General features: G+C 43.6%; 1 protein-coding gene across 4 annotated transcripts in view; it reads right to left on the bottom strand.

Annotated features, from left to right (window-relative positions):
• Positions 1-9,391, bottom strand: part of MTMR14 (myotubularin related protein 14) — a 108,581-nt gene extending 99,190 nt beyond the window's left edge. For all 4 annotated transcript variants that reach the window (XM_060766540.2, XM_060766543.2, XM_060766541.2 and 1 more), the window contains exons 1-2: positions 9,049-9,391; positions 4,672-4,820 (exon numbers count right to left, since the gene is read on the bottom strand). In XM_060766540.2, coding sequence (XP_060622523.2) covers positions 4,672-4,820; positions 9,049-9,354 — 455 coding nt within the window. In that variant the 5' untranslated portion in view covers positions 9,355-9,391. The remainder of the gene's footprint in view (positions 1-4,671; positions 4,821-9,048) is intronic.
• Between the last annotated feature and the right edge of the window lie 9,345 nt (positions 9,392-18,736).

Here is an 18,736-nt window from a genome sequence, read left to right as displayed (position 1 = left end):
GGAACAAATGCCAACTTATTCAAGGAAGTCCATCAATCACCAGCAGAGATACAATGCTCACTTCATAGGTGTTCAGAAACTCCTTCAACAATTTCTCAAGTACGGCAATTAATATTCTTTATGTCAAACCTGAACATGCAAAAAAGGCATCGTTTCTGAAAACATTATACAGGCAGTCCTTGGGCTACAGACAAGATAGGTTCTATAAGGTTGTTCTTAAGCTGAATTTGTATGCAAGTCAAAACAGGTACATTACTTTTGGGTAACACAGGGAAGAGTTAACACCCCTGTGGTATTTGTTTTGCTGTCTGTGTCCCTGTTCAGAGGATTTCACCTCACTTTCTGTCTGTCCTTGTGACAACTGGATTTTGAAAACTTTGGCTTGTCATGAAAACAAGGATTGGTGAGAAAACTTTTCCCCATGAGAATTCATCCAGGAATTAATTTCCCTTCCTCATTTCTTAAGGAAATTGGGCCACAAAGTAGAGTCCACAACATGCGAGTGTGGAGAAGAGTAAACCACAGATTACCTATTACAATGCAGTATGAGCCCTGCCACATGCACATGCACAATGGAGGATCTTTTTATAGAGGCACTCCAAGTGGTCAGCTACTGGTCAAAGGACATTTAGTATAATGCCAAATTATTAAACTTTGTGTTTTTTTAAATACATTACAACTGTACCCTCAGTTTGCTTCTGATAACAATAAATAAATAAATTTCCCTTCCTAGGGGTAGACTTCCCTCGCTTCCTGTTGTCTAACACAGGTTTTTAGCTATGTCGTATGCAAGTCAGATGTCTCTAACTCAGGGACTGCCTGTACAATCTCTTTCCTTTACACCTTGAGAGACTTTCCAGGCTTGTAACATTCATCTTAATCTTATCACGCACAGAATCTAGGACTGTCCACCCAATATCTTGTTTGAGATATTATCTCTACCTCTTATCCAAGTTTGGCTTATTTGGACATTTTCCATAAGGTTACCCTCATTTCCCCACTTCCTGATTACAATCTATTATCTTTTTAGTGGAAGCCACAAACCACTTTTTTGCAGCCATAACTGTGCAATTTCTGTTCAGTCTCACTCAGACACATGCACAGATGCCCACAAACAAAATAACAGAAGCAAAAACAGTGTTACAGAAAACAGGCCTCCCATCCTTCTACCTTTTTTTCTTTGTAGGTGGTGGGAGCTTCCTGATTCAGGATAGGTCAAGCTAAAGACTTCACTATCTTGCCATAGATGCTGGCCATAGATGCAGGTGAAACGTCAGGAGAGAATGCCTCTAGAACATGGCCATATAGCCCGAAAAAACCTACGACAACCCAGTGATTCTGGCCATGAAAGCCTTCGACAATACATCAAGCTAAAGTAGTGCTAGCTTTCATCTGCCAGTGTTTAATGAAATCTAAAGCTGGAAATAATAAAAAAGGCAGATGACAGGATAATGAAATAATTGTGGTTTTTAAGTTATAATACTCTTTTCCACTTACATTTTGAGGCATATATATGTGGGAGAGGGAGAGAGACAGATTCCAGAACTGGGTTAGATCCATCTGGAAAAGGAGGGATGGGCAAGAAATAGTGAGCAAAGTTTTAGGCTTCTCTAACAAGATGCGTATGGGGGTAATTTTTGCAAGTGGATTTTTTTCCCCTGCAGACAAAAAAAAGTTTGAAGGTTTCTCAATTACTTTGCCATCTCAAATGGAAAAGAAATCCAAGTAAAATTTGCATCCCTTCTACTTCCTGCTTGATCTTTGGCAGTACACTGAGGCTGCCCAGTCCAATTATGTATAATATATAATCGCCTGAGTCGCCGATTGGCTGAGAAAGGTGGTATACAAATACAGTAAGTAAGTAAATAAATAAATTTGCCACATTTATATCCTGCCCTTCTCACCCTGAAGGGGACTCAGATCAGCTCATAGCAGAAGCACAATTTGATGCCTTGAATACATATAAAATAACAATAGAAACTTTAAAATCACATAATTAAAACATATCACTTAAAATAATTACTTAAAATCACACAGTCCAAAAGCATATTCCAGAAGCCATTCTAATTGTCATTGTCCATTATTACACTGAGAAATCCTTGTTGCATTGGATCATTGTGCAGACACTTGGTCCCACAATCAGATTTAACTTTTTCCTGAAAGTCAAGAGGGAGGGAGCTGATCTGATTTCCCTGGAGAGGGAGTTCCAAAGTCAAAGGGCCACCACTGAGAAGGCCTTGTCTCTTGTCCCCACCAGTCGCCCCTGCGAGGGGGATGGGGTCGAGAACAGGGCCTCCCCAGATGATCTTAACCTCCAAGATGTAAGCAAAGCCACACCTGAATAATACCACCCGGCCATTCAACATCAAATAAAGCAGAACTGGATTTTTGCCTTAATTGTAGCAGATCAGTTAGCAGTAAAGGTTTTGTCTTTGTAAATAAACTTTCCGAACTCACACCAGGAAAGCAGAAGGGGAATGATGTCGTCTGATAACCAAAGTTGCTGCAGTCATGATTTACTGCATCTTGTGATAAGCTCCTTGGTGTTTATACTCTCTCTTTACTTCCTCCTGCCCATAGTTGCTTTTGTGGAAGAAACTGGAAGTGTTGCATTTGTTGTATGGAAGCTCTGCGGTTTACCGAAAGAAGCCAGGACCAAAAGTTATGATTTGAAGCTGGTTAGTTTCCCAAACATATTAGGGTTGCATCAGTGTATCTGCTATAAGGAGCCTGGCTGGGCCCCACAACATCACGGCCCTCCTGGCCGAAGCAAAGCACTGGGCACCTGGAAATATTGACTGAAAACAGCTTTGTTTGCCTTCCCTCATCTACATCCTCAGAGGGATTCTGAAGAGGTCAGTAAAGTGAAAGGCCAGCTCTTCAGACTGTAGTCCCTTCTGGCTGGGTTTGTGAGAAGTGTGGAGACAAGTCCTTGCTGTTATATCTGATTAATTATGTACCCACACTCCTAGTCAGGCACCATATTTCATGGTTCTGTTGAAGACACCTTATTACCTTCCTGTTCTATTTAAATTCTCGGCTTAGAGATGAACTGTTTTAATCTGTAGAAAAATGAAGTGAAAACACCAAGCAGAAGAATCAACAAAAGCTATTCAAGCACAGAAGGCATGCCAACAGCCCACAGGAAGAACCTTGCAGCTCATAAGCACACTAAGAGGAAGCACAGCTGTGCACTAAAGGAAAGAAAAAGCAGATAGCTGACATTTACCCAGACACATATAGAAAATAAGAAGAGAGCTACTTGAAGCATGAAGTTAGAGAAAGCAGAAAGAGGTCCACATGTATAGTCATGGAGCAATATAGTGGTGAACTGTGTACTGGAACAGACAGGCCTTGGGTTTCGTTCCTTACCCAAGTTATGAGCCTGTCCTGAATATATTTTGGTTAGATTGAACATCTTAATAGAGAAACATAAGCATCATGGAGGTTTTTCCAGATGTATAACATCAGGCATATCAGCAGGCACACTGTGAGATTAGAAAGTATAGGTGCAGGTGCAACTAGGCCTCATCCCATCCATAAGGTGGTAGGTTTACAGAGAAATCAAGGACCAATTCCAAATATGCTGCAGTTTCTTTATAAAAGGGACTACTGTACAGTAACTAACTTGTATGAAGTATCCCTAGAAAAATTCAAAGCCGAACAAAAGGGCAGGATATTCGACCCAATGATCTCTCTAACAGACCATCTACAAAAATAATAATAATCACATAACTAATTTTCTATAAAACTAAGAAGTAGCATGCATATGTGATGCACATTAGTCTGGCTGAAGGTACTGAAAAGTTAGTTCCCAAGTACAAGTAAAACTGCAACCCATCTGGCAGTAGGGTTTGTTGAACTCTGTAGCACTTATTTATGATAAAACCCACACAGGATTGCACCATAAGGACTTCTCCTCGGTGTGAAGAAAAGTTATCATTCATGCTCTTTTTTGTTTACAATACTGAATGCACCACAAGCAGTGGCCAAGAAATCCTTTTAGTTAGTAAGATGTTTGGGACTTACTTGAGGAACTGATCTCATTCTTCACATACAAATGCAACAGCAATTTAGTCTATACAGGTGATTTCCTGGCACGCACACAGTGAGAAGAATATCCATTCACCACATGTGAATGTCCATATATAAGAGATACAAGATGGCCTACAAATAAATAACTGCTGGGAGATATCTCTTGAATATCAATAAAGCTGGAATTTTGCTACCTAAAGCAAAGCCTAATAGAAACACCTCAAACTCATTTTTTTAGGAAAGTCCTGCTGTATCATTCAGGCACTAATGCACAGCTTTGCTTATCTATCCTGCCCACACATTGTCTGAAAGCAAGTCTTCTTGTTCTGAGGTATGGCAGGGCATGTTACACATATCCAACCCTGAACTGTTCAAAATATTAATTATAGTATAACTACTGACAACAGGAAAAATATCACTCTGTTTTCTCTCAGGAAATGGATCATGTAAGTTTCCATGTGACTTCAATTAATCTCACCGTCCTGTGGAAATGAGGAGGGGAAATATTTATGCAGAGAACACTCGTGGTGACTTGCTAATGGCACTCCACAACGGAACATATAATGCACTTAGTAGGCCACATCTATCATTTAATAGGGAACAGACATGATCTACCTAAAGATAGTCATAACTCACGTGTGTCTTTCTTGATCGGTGCTCTCATATTCTAAGAAGACAATCAGCCGGGGGTAGTGGCTGCAGATTTCACCATTCATGTTGTGGATTAGGCTGTAGCAATAGTCCCTGCTGAATAGCTCAAGGCAGCATTTTTCAATGCGATCTACCTATATGTATAATGGAAAGGTTATTACACATGTTAAAAAAGATACTGCAGCAATTATTATAGATATTTTACAAGTTCTAAGAAATATCCTGGTCCATTGTACAAGCACTGTACAACAGAGAAGTTAAATTATTTGCATTAAACAGAAGATACATTTCCCCATGCTATGCAGATAAGTGTTTAGAATAAAGGAAAACTTTGCCACATCAAATATCCAAAACATTCCACGTAGGCAACATCTATCTATTTACATGATTTGACAAACTAGCACACCTTTGAAATGCTTATTATTCAGAACACTGTAGTGATGTGGATTTTCCAGAAAAAGCAGAAGTGGGTTTTTTTTCCCAGTGCTACAATTGTTATCTAATCTAGTCTGTTTGGTTGAAATAGAATGTTCAAACAAATTCAAACATTTATTTAGCAATTATTTTATTGGAATATTTGTGACAGCGTAAAAAAAATGCATATTGAGTTTTGGGCCTCCAAGTCATTTTTTTACATATGTCAACTCTAGTGCAAACCTATATATTTAAGAAAAAATATATGAAATGAAAAAACACTTTTTAAAGGTAAAGTACTCAAAGAGAGCTGCTCCTGATATGTCTTATATTAACAGTTTAACTTTCTCTTTGTGAGGTTAAAATATAATACCTCCAGTTTCACTCAGATGCTTTCTGCACTACTTCTCAACTCTATTTCACAACTCCACTTCACATTGAGAAAATAAGTGATTCAGTACAATTAGGTGAACAACTCATTTCACTAAAATAATAATGTGAATCTTTGGGCACATGAAACATTTTAATTTAGTTTGACTACTTGCACCTAAGAAGCAAAAGATTTGGTAAGATTTGTTAGTCTGCTGCTCTGATACCAGAGCTTGTCAGTACATGTCTCCATAGGAAAAAGGTAGATATGAAATTCCTATTTAAGTTTTCTAATTTCATTGTACAATAGTGCAGATAAATAGGGGAAAATATAAACAAGTACAGACAAAAATTTCCATGGAAAAATAAAACATAGGAAAACTTTCTGTTCTGCATTCATTGAATACTGATTGGCAATCTATACACAGGGAAGATGCATCACCAGAAGTGCTCACCATTGGCATTAGATTATCCAACATGTTATACTACTTAAGTCTCTGCAAATCTGTACAAACAATATACCTGTAGCTTTCCCACCAAGTAGGATGTTTGCACTGGGTATTTCTCACCAAAGACTGTATACCTATTGCTTCACAGAAAACTTATCCCAAATCCCCTATCCTTTTTCTAATGTTCCTAATTTTGTAGTCATTTGCATTTTTAAAGACTGAACCAGAATAGGTTTAACATTTTGCATCATAATAGTGACCTACTTTGCTGAAAACCGAGGTGTCACTTATCTGTCCATCGTCTGAGCAAAAAGAGCAACCAATGCATACCCACCAACTAAGGACACCCATTTGGTTCAAACCGTGGTCTGTAAAGGCAAGTTTAGTATGTCACTGGTTCCATTTGCCATTGTTAGATGTGGACATGTTTCATACCCACAGTGCTCCCTTTTCTTTGAAAATCAATTAAAATGCACTACAAAACATGGCTCAGATTTTCATTGAGGAGTCAGTGGTGCATCTATACCAAGCATACCTGATCTACACTATAGAATAAATGCAGTTCAGCACCACTTTAACTGCCATGGCTCCATGCTATGGAATCAAAGGAATTTATTTTATTTATTTACTGCATTTTTACCCCGCTCTATCTCCACTCCAAAAGAGACTCTGAGCAACTGAGTTATAAGTTGACAATATGTACGGAGACAAAGAGTGCTGGAGGCTCATCAAACAGGGAATCATATGATTGAAGTGCCAGTTGATGTGGTAAAAGCCACAATAATTCTACACTGTCTATGTTGCCAAGGTTAGGGTTGCCAGAGTGATCATTGCAAATGCTTCTTGGTAATGGTTGCAACCAAGGAAGTGCTTTGAATGCATAGCAGGGGGTTGGACTGGATGGGCCTTGTGGTCTTTTCCATCTGTGATTCTAGGAATTCCAACAGGCGAGCTTGTCATGCACCCACCTGTTGGAACTGCTTCTTTTACACAATAATTAAAGGTACAAACCTTTCAAATATTTTAACAAGGGGATGTTTCCTCTTAACCTCCCCTTTTACAGACTAAACATACCCAGTTCCCTCAGCCATTCCTCACAGGGCTTGGCGGGATCATTTTGGCTGCTCTTCTCTGGACACTTTCCATCTTGTCCATATCCATTATTGAAGGCTTAGCTCTACTGTTCTGTTCCCTACAAGCTCCTCCTTTATAAATATATATTTCACTGCTATCTTATCCAGAGTTTTATCATTTTATTATGTTATGCTTTTGGCCCGCCCTCTGTGTCTGATTTTTTGTTATGTTATTTTGCACAACATTTTACTTGAATGTTTTATTTATTCCATTGTGATGTTATGTTTTGCTAATCTGTATTTTATTTTGCTGTAACGTACCGTTGGGTTTGGCTTCATGTAAGCTTCTCCGAGTCCCCTTTGGGGAGATGGTGGCGGGGTATAAATAAAGTTTATTATTATTATTTGAAACACAACAAGATGAGTCCATAGTAGACACTCTGCCGGCTGTTGAATTGGATCACACGTCGGACACTTCCCAAGTGTCTAGGACTGTGTGATGTATTGGTGAATAATGCGTGTAGATCCCAGTAAGGTGGCCTTCTGCAGATGGTAATTCTGCCAGCGCCAATTGTGTTTAAGTGCAGGGCAAGGTCTTTAGGCACTGCACCCAGTGTGCCAATCACCACTGGGACCACGTCGACTGGTTTGTGCCAGAGTCTATGGTAATTTTGTCAGCACTGATTGTGTTCAAGTGCAGGCCAAGGTCTTTAGGCACTGCATCCAGTGTGCCGATCACCACTGGGACCACCTTGACTGGTTTGTGCCAGAGTCTATGGTAATTTTGTCAGCACTGATTGTGTTCAAGTGCAGGCCAAGGTCTTTAGGCACTGCATCCAGTGTGCCGATCACCACTGGGACCACCTTGACTGGTTTGTGCCAGAGTCTATGGTAATTTTGTCAGCACCGATTGTGTTCAAGTGCAGGCCAAGGTCTTTAGGCACTGCACCCAGTGTGCCGATCACCACTGGGACCACCTTGACTGGTTTGTGCCAGAGTCTTTGCAGTTCGATCTTTAAATCCTCATATCGTGTCAGCTTTTCCAGTTGTTTTTCTTCAATCCTGCTGTCACCTGGGATTGCAACATCGACAATCCATACTTTGCTATTATTATTATTATTATTATTATTATTATTATCCTTCCTGACCTGTGAGGCCCAGAATTTGACAGTCTTATTCCCTGTGAAGTCTGACCAAAGCAGAATAGAGTGGGACCAGGCCTGTAGCGAGGGGGTGGTTTTAGGGGTTCAACCCCCCCCCCCGAAATGTTTCAGATTTTTTTAAAAAAACCTTGTTTACTCATGAATTTTAACTGGTTAACCCAATCCCCATGCTGCTAAGTCTATGAGATGCAAAAAATTAAGAGTCCCTCCAGAACTGTAAGCACTATCTCAAGCAAATATTGACAATTTATTCACACTGTCATTACTTGCAGCAATAGCCGATGTAGTGAAGCAACCAAGTTGGGGGGGGGGGTTGTATGCTCTCATTAAGGAGGCCATACTTGGTGGAGGTGGTTGACAGGGGTGGAGCTGCGGGCTATTGAAGGTTGCTCTGCCCCTGCTTCAGCGTGAGCTAGGAGGCAGGTTTCAACCCCCCCCCCCCCCGAAATTTTCAACCCTCCCCGAAATTTTCACCCCCCCCCCGAAATTTTCAACCCCCCCCTGAAATTTTCACCCCCCCCCCCCCCGCCGAAATTGTCAACCCTCCCCGAAATTTTTTTCTGGCTACGGCCCTGAGTGGGACTTTGACTTTCCTTGATGTAGACCAGGCCTGAGGAAAGGTGGGCCCTTCAGGGTGTTTTGGACTCCAACTCCCACAATTCCTAACAGTTTTCCCTAACAGCCCAAGTTTGCCCATGCCTGATGTTTTGGACTCCAACTCCCACAATCCCTAAGAATCTTGCTGCTGTTAGGAATTGTGGGAGTTGGAGTCCAAAAACCTGGAGGGTCCAAGTTTTCCCAGGCCTGGCCTAGACTTGACTTTAACCCTAGGCTCGCCTTGGTCTTTTCAGCTGCCTCCTCACGGTGTTGCCTTTAGCTCCCTTCCACACCCACCTTGGCGTTGCCTCCAGCCCCTCCGCTGCCCCCGCCGCCAAGGGCTCCCCCGGGGCCTGCGCCTCCTCCTCCTGCGCCTCCTCCTCCACCGTCGCGGGCCTTGTACTGCGCCCGGGAGAACTCCAGCAGCAGCTCCGCCAAGGCCCCGGCGGCCTGAACCGACGCGGAGCCGCTTCGGGCCCCGGCCATGGCCGCCCCGCGCTCACGGGACCGAGCCCGCCACTTGTTTCCCCAGCAGCGCCAACGCCTTCCCCATCCCGCTCTCCTTCCGCTTCCGGGAACGGAGGGCGACGGGGTTGACGTCATCACAGCGCGACGGGATCTGACCTACCTCCTCCTCCTCCTTCTTTTCCGAGCTAGGGAGAGAAACCCCCGCCCACTCAGGGAGGAAGACAAGAGCGCATGCGCAGCAGAGGGGCGGGGCCAAAGGGGCCTGACGAAAGTGATGGGGATTGCGGGTTATTTATAGCCAATGGCTTGATGGAGGAGGAAGGGAGGGATTGCAGGGGAGGGAGGTATAGATGTATCTGTCTATATATATTTACACACAAACATATACACACATTTAATCATATATACACATACACATATATACACACACACATAATATATATCATCTATCTATATAAATAAAAATGTAATGTTAGTTTGTGGGATTAACATAACTCAAAAACCACTGAACGAACTGACACCAAATTTGGACACAAGACACCTAACAACCCAATGTATGTCCTTCACTCAAAAGTTTTTGATTTTGTCATTTGGGAGTTGTAGTTGCTGGGATTTATAGTTCACCTACAATCAAAGAGCATTCTGAGCTCCACCAACGATGGAATTGAACCAATGGAAAATACCTTGAGTTTTGGAGTTGTAGTTCACCTACATCCAGAGAGCACTGTGGACTCAAACAATGAAGGATCTAGGCAAAAAGGGGCAAGAATACTCCATATGCCCAAATATGGACACAGATGGAGTTTGGGGCAAATAGAATTTGACATTTGGGATTTGTAGTTGCTGGGATTTATAGTTCACCTACAATCAAAGAGCATTCTGAACTCCACCAGTGATGGAATTCAACCAAACATGGCATACAGGACTTCCATGACCAACAGAAAAAACTGGAAAGGTTTGGTGGACATTGACCTTGAGTTTGGGAATTATAGTTCACCCACATCCAGAGAGCACTGTGGACTCAAACAATGGTGGATCTGGACCAAACTTGACACAAAAATTCCATATGCACAGATGGAGTTTGGAGGAAATCGACCTTGACATTTGGGATTTGTAGTTACTGGGATTTATAGTTCACTACAATTAAAGAGCATTCTGAAACCCACAAATGACAGAAATGGGGCAAACTTCCCACACAGAACCCCATGACCAACGGAAAATTCTTAAGGCCATCCAGTCCAACTCTTCACCAGGGCAAGAAAATGTAATCAGAGCCCTCCTGACAAAGAGCCATCCAGTCATAAATATAAATAGATAGATACGATTCTCTCTCACACACAGAGATATAGTATCATAGATTTGAAAGAGACCCTTAAAGAAGGACTATGATATGTTGCATGTTCCAGAGTAGGCAAACCAGACACTCTCCACATCAACACTGACAAAGAAACAACAAGAAATACTGTTTACTCACAAGCATAAAGGAATTACATGTATTAGAAACCAAAACTTTCTCATTACTTTATTTTCCAGATCACCAGACTGGGCCACAGCAACGCTTGGCAGGGGACAGCTAGTATATAAATAAAAATGTAATGTTCGTTTGTGGGATTAACAGAACTCAAAAACCACTGGACGAATTGACCAAATTTGGACACAAGACACCTAACAGCCCAATGTATGTCCTTCACTCAAAAAAATTGATTTTGTCATTTGGGAGTGGTAGTTGCTGGGATTTATAGTTCACCTACAATCAAAGAGCATTCTGATCTCCACCAACGATGGAATTGAACCAATAGAAAATACTGGAAGGGTTTGGTGGGCACTGACCTTGAGTTTTGGAGTTGTAGTTCACCTACATCCAGAGAGCACTGTGGACTCAAACAATGAAGGATCTAGACAAAAATTGGCAAGAATACTCCATATGCCCAAATATGGACACAGATGGAGTTTGGGGGAAATAGAATTTGATATTTGGGAGTTGTAGTTACAAGGATTTATAGTTCACTCACAATCAAAGAGCATTCTGAACCCCACTGATAGAATTGGACCAAACTTTCCACACCGAACCCCCATGACCAACCCAAAATACTGTGTTTTCTGGTGATCTCTGACGACCCTTCTGACACACATACCCCCTCCAGTGACACCCCACGGGGACTCGACCCCCAGGATGAGAAATGCTGCCTTAAGGCCAGCCAGTCCAACTCCCTTCACAAGGGCAAGAAAGCATAACCAAAGCCCTCTTTTACTTTTCCAAATCACCAGAATGGGCCAGAGCAACGCGTGGCAGGGGATGGCTAGTATATCTATATAGTATCTATATTTATTTATTTATTATTTGAACTTATATGCCGCCACTCTCCTGGGGCTCGGAGCGGCTTACAAGAATAGCTAAAATCTAACAAAATTTAAAAGCAATTTAAAACAATTTAAAAACAACAATATCAAACATTAAAAGCCTGTCGAAACAGGTATGTCTTACATGCCCTGCGGAAAGCTGGCAAGGTGGCAGAGTATTCCAGAGAGATGGTGCCACTGCTGTAAAGGCTCTGTGTCTGGTTGCTGTTAGACACAAGGTCTTGACACTGGGGACTTCCAATAGGTCTTGGTCCTCAGAATGGAGGGATCTCTGGGGTTGGTAGGGGGTGAGGCGGTCCCTCAGATACATCGGCCCCAGGCCATGCAAGGCCTTAAAGGTGAGTACCATCACTTTGAAAGTGACCTGGTGCTTAATTGGTAACCAATGCAGCTGCAGTAAGATTGGTGTTATGTGGCATCTCATCGGAATTCCCGCAAGAAGCCGAGCAGCTGCATTTTGTACCAACTTGAGCTTCCGGATCACCGACAGAGGAAGGCCAATGTAGAGGGCGTTACAGTAGTCCAGTCTTGAGATGACCGTGGCCTGGATCACCGTAGCTAGGTCATCCCTGGACAGGTAGGGGGCCAGCCGTCTAGCCTGCTGCTAGCCAGAAGGCGGTTCTGCTATATTATATATACTATCTATTTATGTATCTATATATATATAATACAGAATATAAATATAGATATAGTAAAGATATAGTAAACTATAAAACTATAGTAAGGTTGTCCCCTGACATTAAGTCCAGTCGTGTCTGACTCTGGGGGTTGGTGCTCATCTCCATTTCTAAGCCAAAGAGCCGGCGTTGTCCGTAGACACTTCCAAGGTCATATGGCCGGCATGCCCATGAAGCACCATTACCCTCCCACCAGAGCTGTGCATATTCATCTACTTACATTTGCATGTTTTCAAACTGCTAGGTTGGCAGAAGCTAGGGCTAACATCGGAAGCTCACGCCACTCCCTGGATTTGAACCTGCAACCTTTCGGTCAACAAGTTTAGCAGCTCAGAGGTTTAACGTACTGCGCCACCGGGGGCTCCCAAAATATAGATATACACACATGAAATCTCATCCCAACAATGGAAACTTTTGGGACACCCTGAATTATGTATTATATAATATGTATGTTTATGACAGGGTTCAGGCTGCATTGTAATAGGTGGCCTGTGGTGTGTAGAGAAGAGATATTAAGTGTATACACACACAATTATATTATGTAATACATTGTACAGGGTGTCCATAGAATGCATGGGACCTGGTGGCCCCTTTTTGTTTAGTCCCTCTGCTGAGACAGCAGCAATCTACTCAAAACACTTAGTATTCCTTTGTCTCCTGGACCATCCTGTCCCCCATCAGCCATTGGAGAGCACAAACTTGCATCAGAAGCGGGGAACGCTCTCTGATTGGCTGGCGGGCACCACAGTCCTTCTTCTCCATGGAATCCTCCCCAGCTGGCTGTGATGTCAGCAGAGCTCCACCAATCACGGCAAAGCCGGCTTCAGCTGGGCTGGGAGCGGGAAATACAAAGAATTTGAATGTATGAAATGTATCTTTGCCTCCTATGAAGCATTTCAGCTTCCTTTAGCGGCTTACCGTGAGCTGTCATCCTATTCAGCTGGATTGAAAATAAAATTACCACGGTGGCTTCTTTGTAACTGGTGAGACTTATTGATTAGGGAACATTGGGTTTAGCTTCTTCATCTTGCCAGGTGCACGGATCCACAGGCAGCCCGCTGCCGGTGTCAGCCACGCACTTAATGGGACTCGGTATCTGTGCTTCAGGTTTTGCTAGCCACGGCCCGAGTCTCGCTATCTGCAGCGGATTTATATTTCTCTGTTTCATTAACACAGTTTGACACCACTTTAACTGCCAAGGATCACAGCTCTGGAATCATTGCAGTTGTCGTTTTTGCAAGGTTATCAGACTTCTCTGCCAAAGAGAGCTGGTGCCTCATCAAACTACAAAACCCAGGACTCCATAGCATTGAGCCATGGCAGTTAAAGTGGTCTCAAATTGTATTTATTCTACAGTGTAGATGCGCCCTAACAAAGCAGTACCAGGGCAAGCAACTAGATGTTGCTTGACTACAGCTCCCATCATCCTCAAATCATTGGTTACGCAGCGGGGTGGGGGGAGACATCAGCAGTATATGAAATGATGCTGGTCTCTACCTTCCAATATAGGATCTCTTCATCCTTCACTATCGTCTGATACCAAAAGAAATCCTAAATGTTAGGGAGAGAGTAAGAGAGCTGTTTGACAGCAGAATATGCTGCTGCCTGACACTGTAGTGGAGTAGCCTTCTCTGAAGGCTTTTAAGCAGAGACTGGATGGCCATTTGTTGGGAGTGCTTTCAGTGGTTCTCAACCTGTGGGTGCCCAGATGTTTTGGCCTTCAACTCCCATAAATCCTAACACCTGGTAAACTGGCTAAAACACCTGGGGACCCACAGGTTGAGAACCACGGGTGTTTTCCTGCATGGCAGAATTAGCTTGGACTGGATGGCCCTTGGGATTTTTTCCAAGTCTTGTTATTCCATGGTACTGTGGGGACAGTAGCCAAGGACAGCAATCTGCCTCCTGGCCCCCTGGATCTGGCAATAGAAGTAGGAATGAGGCTGGTGGCAGAGGCTGGCTGCTCTTAAGCCCTGCTTCAAGTGGTCGCTGCCAGCTTTTGACACATTGTGCTCCGGAGCCATTGCATTCTCAGCGACCTGACAGTTCCAGCTGTTTCTCTGTTTTTCTAACATGCTGAAGTGCTACCCAGCAACACGAAGGCTTCCTAGAGGGTCCCACAGGGAGGCAGAATGCAGCCAGGCATTTTGTCAAGCCTTTTCATGCCTGGCCAAGCTTCTGCTACAGCAAGGGGCCCTTAGTGGGTGGCAAGTCGAGAGCTGGTCCTAAGTGGAAAGCCAGAGATGGTAATGGCAGCCCAGTTCCTCTTGCACGATGGGGGCTGGAAGAGCTTTTCTGCAAATAAGAAAACATCTGGAGGAATTACTTCCTCATTTGGACAGGAAAACTAATACACTATGTAACATGATTTTTGTTGTATTGTTGAAGGCTTTCATGGCCGGAATCACTGGGTTGTTGTAGGTTTTTTCGGGCTATACGGCCATGTTCTCAAGGCATTCTCTCCTGACGTTTCGCCTGCATCTATGGCAAGAATCCTCACTACCTCTGAGGATGCTTGCCATAGATGCAGGTGAAACGTCAGGAGAAATGCCTCGAGAACATGGCCATATAGGCCGAAAAAACCTACAACAACCCAATGATTTTTGTTCCTGGTTTATAAATGTCATTTCCTAATTGGTTCTATCATAAAAACATGGGAAAAGTTTATTAAACTGAAAAAAACTTTGTCTTTGCAGGTGGAACATCCTGCAGCACGTTTTGCTATAGTTTTTAAAAGAATATCTCATAGAGTGTCAGCCAATTCAATATAGTTTCTGGCAGCCACAAAATTTTCTGGAGTATAACAACTACTTTTAAAGTAAGTACCACACAATTAAACAGGAATAACGCTTTCAAACCAGGAACAGAAAAAAATCAAAATTTATTATATAGTGTTATTGTTGGAATCTGTCATAAATATCAGGCATGGGCAAACTTTGACACCCCACCCCCACCCACCACCGGGTGCTTTGGATAACTCCCACAGTTCCTAACAGCCTGTTAGAAATTGTGGGAGTTGAAGTCCAAAACACCTGGAGGGTCAAAGTTTACCCTTTCCTGGTTTATACCCATGTAGAAGTGGGCCTCATGTATAAACTGATGGCAGGTTTGGGGGCCAAAATTATGGATTTTGATATGACCCATGGATAGATAAGAGTCATTCTACAGTGAGATTCTGATCTTACATAACGACATGTATGTCAGTTTTCATCTGGGAAATGAGGGCAGGTATGGGTTTGCAAGTGCTGCAGGGTTGCAAGAGTCAAAACAGGACCCCTGATATTATGGAGGGGAGCAGGAATCCAGAGGCAGATCTGCACTGATCATTTCATGTGGATTGAAGCCATCTTGAAAATGTGCTGTTTATATTATGCTAATTGCTAATGTATGCTGCAGTGTTGCTTAAAGGGCTTTAAATCAGATGACCAACGTTGAGGAATACTCTGAAATTGATCCCTTAATGCACTTTAATGTAAACCACACTGCATAGCCTAAGTGACTCCGCAAATTTCAAATTGGAATCACTATATGGAAATCCAAAGCACTCTGCTTATCTACACATAGGCATTTCAGAGGGGGAGAGTTGAAGGAATGTATTCTCTTCAGCAAACAAGATCCCATAAAAGCATGCAAAAGAAAGCCCTTAATGTACATCAATGCTCTTGTGTAACCATCATCCAGGACTCAAAATGCTTCCAGGATTTCCTATGTAATAACTGGCACAGTGAGAAACTGCATTAAATGTGTTGTCAAAGGCTTTCATGGCCTGAGTCACTGGGTTGCTGTCAGTTTTCTGGGCTGCATGGCCATATTCCAGAAGCATTATCTCCTGACGTTTCACCCACATCTATGGCAGGCATCCTCAGAGGTTGTAAGGTCTGTTGGAAACTAGGCAAGTTTATATATCTGTGGAATGTCCAGGGTGGGGGAAAGGTCTCTTGTCTGTCTGCATTAAATGGTTAGTGTAGTCAGTTCTACCGTTGGAGGCTTTTGAGCAGAGGCTGGATGGCCATCTGTTGGGGGTGCTTTGATTGTTCTTTTTCCTGCATGGCAGAATGGGGTTGGAGTACGTGGCCCTTTTTGTCTCTTCCAACTCCTATTATTCTATGATTCTATTGGTTGTTTATTCATTCAGTCGCTTCAAATTCTTCGTGACCTCATGGACCAGCCCAAGCCAGAGGTCTCTGTCGGCCGTGGCCACACCCAGTCCCTTCAAGGTCAAGCCAGTCACTTCAAGGATACCATCCATCCATCTTACCCTTGGTTGGCCCCTCCTTCCTTTCTTCCTTCCAGTTTCCCCAGCATCATTATCTTCTCCGATGTTCAGGCCAAGCTTCGTGTATGCTTCTGTGAAGGTGTTTAGAGCGGCTTGTAGATCTTCTTCTGAATGTGCACAGACGACCAAAGTGCTGTTCCAGCAGTCACTAGCCATCCCCTCCCCAATGCCAGAGATACAACTTAATGGTGTAACATTAGAAAATGTTGACATTTTCTGCTACCTTGGCAGCCACCTCTCCACCAAAGTCAACATCGACACCGAAATACAACACCGCCTGAGCTCTGCGAGTGCAGCATTTTCCCGAATGAAGCAGAGAGTGTTTGAGGACATCCGTAGGGATACCAAGGTGCTTGTCTATAAAGCTATTGTCCTCCCAACCCTGCTCTATGCCTGCGAAACGTGGACTGTCTACAGACGTCACATGCAACTCCTGAAACAATTCCATCAGCGCTGCCTCCGGAAAATCCTGCAAATATCTTGGGAAGACAAGCGGACAAATGTCAGCGTGCTGGAAGAAGCAAAGACCACCAGCATTGAAGCGATGGTCCTCTCGCATCAACTCCGCTGGACCGGCCACGGTGTCCGGATGCCCGACCACCGTCTCCCAAAGCAGTTGCTCTACTCTGAACTCAAGAACGGAAAACGGAATGTTGGAGGACAGGAAAAGAGATTTAAAGATGGGCTCAAAGCCAGCCTTAAAAACTCTGGCATAGACACTGAGAACTGGGAAGCCCTGGCCCTTGACCGCTCCAGCTGGAGGTCAGCTGTGACCAGAAGTGCTGCAGAATTCGAGGAGTCACAAGTGGAGGGTGAAAGAGAGAAACGTGCCAGGAGGAAGTCGCGTCAAGCCAACCCCGACCGGGACCGCCTTCCACCTGGAAACCAATGCCTTCACTGTGGGAGAAGATGCGGGTCAAGAATAGGGCTCCACAGCCACCTACAAACCCACAAAAATAGTCATCAAGGAAGACCATCTTACTCGTCCAACGAGGGATCACCCTAAGCATAAGCATATCTTCTCCAAGCTTTCCTGTCTTTTCATTATGTGGTCAAAGTGCTTCATCTTTGCCTCTACTATCCTTCCCTCCAATGAGCAGCTGGGAATTATTTCCTGGAGTATGGACTGGTTGGACCTTCTCGCAGTCCAAGGCACTCTCAGAATTTTCCTCCAGCACCACAGTTCAAAAGCATCTATCTTCCTTCGCTTATGGTCCAGTGCTCACCTCCATAGATGACTATGGGGAATACCATGGCTTTAACTATGCGGATCTTCGTTGCCAATGTAATGTCTCTACTCTTCACTATTTTATCGAGATTGGTCATTGCTCTCCTCCCAAGAGGTAAACATCTTCTGATTTCCTGGCTGCAGTCTGCATCTGCAGTCATCTTTGCACCTAGAAATACAAAGTCTGTCACTGCCTCCACCTTTTCTCCCTCTATTTGCCAGTTATCAATCAGTCTGGTTGCCATCATCATGGGGGTTTTTTCCCCATGTTTCACTGCAACCCAGCTTTTGCACTTATGATTCCATGTCCCCTCCTAAAAATAGTTCTTCCCTAATTGGGGTTGTTGTGCTGTACAGCCAGCAGGTGGCGCTGGAGCTCTGCTTCCTTGTTGCATCTTTCCCTTTTGCCAGAGAGGCAGCCACAAAAGCTTGCTTTACTACTGGTTGTAAGACGCAGCTCTGGAAATAGATCCGTACCAATCGATTTCCTTGGAGCATTTCTCTGCAGAAGGGCTGAAGCAGCAAGACGGTCTGCGCTAGGAAATTCCCTGGGTCTAAAAAAAACCAACACATCACAATAGAGGCAAAAAATACAGTGTTTTTCATCTGGCCATCCTCTGCAGTTGGGAGCTAACCCAAACCTACCTGCTTTACAAGGCCAAGGACTCTGCAGTTTTTAAGGCGGTGGGCGGTTTATTAATTTTTACTATTTGCATATTTTTTTTGCAATACCCCCCCAACCCCCCCCCCCCCAAACACTGCCTCATTGTTGTCCAATTGCAGGTAGCAACAACCTAGGAGCTATGAAAGCAACTCCAAAATAAGGAGGAATTGGTACAGCTCTGATAATTCCTATGGGAGATCGACGACATGGGGATCTTGGGGGGGGGGGGGGCATCCACACTGTAGCTTTAATGCAGTTTAACCCCCACTTCAAATGCTATGCAAACCTGGGAGTTGTAATTTGGTGAGGAA

This window comes from Anolis sagrei, chromosome 2 (assembly GCF_037176765.1).
Source record: "Anolis sagrei isolate rAnoSag1 chromosome 2, rAnoSag1.mat, whole genome shotgun sequence".
Lineage (NCBI taxonomy): Eukaryota > Metazoa > Chordata > Lepidosauria > Squamata > Dactyloidae > Anolis > Anolis sagrei.
The sequence above is the reverse complement of the archived record's forward strand: the minus strand, read 5'-3'. Positions and strand labels throughout refer to the sequence as shown.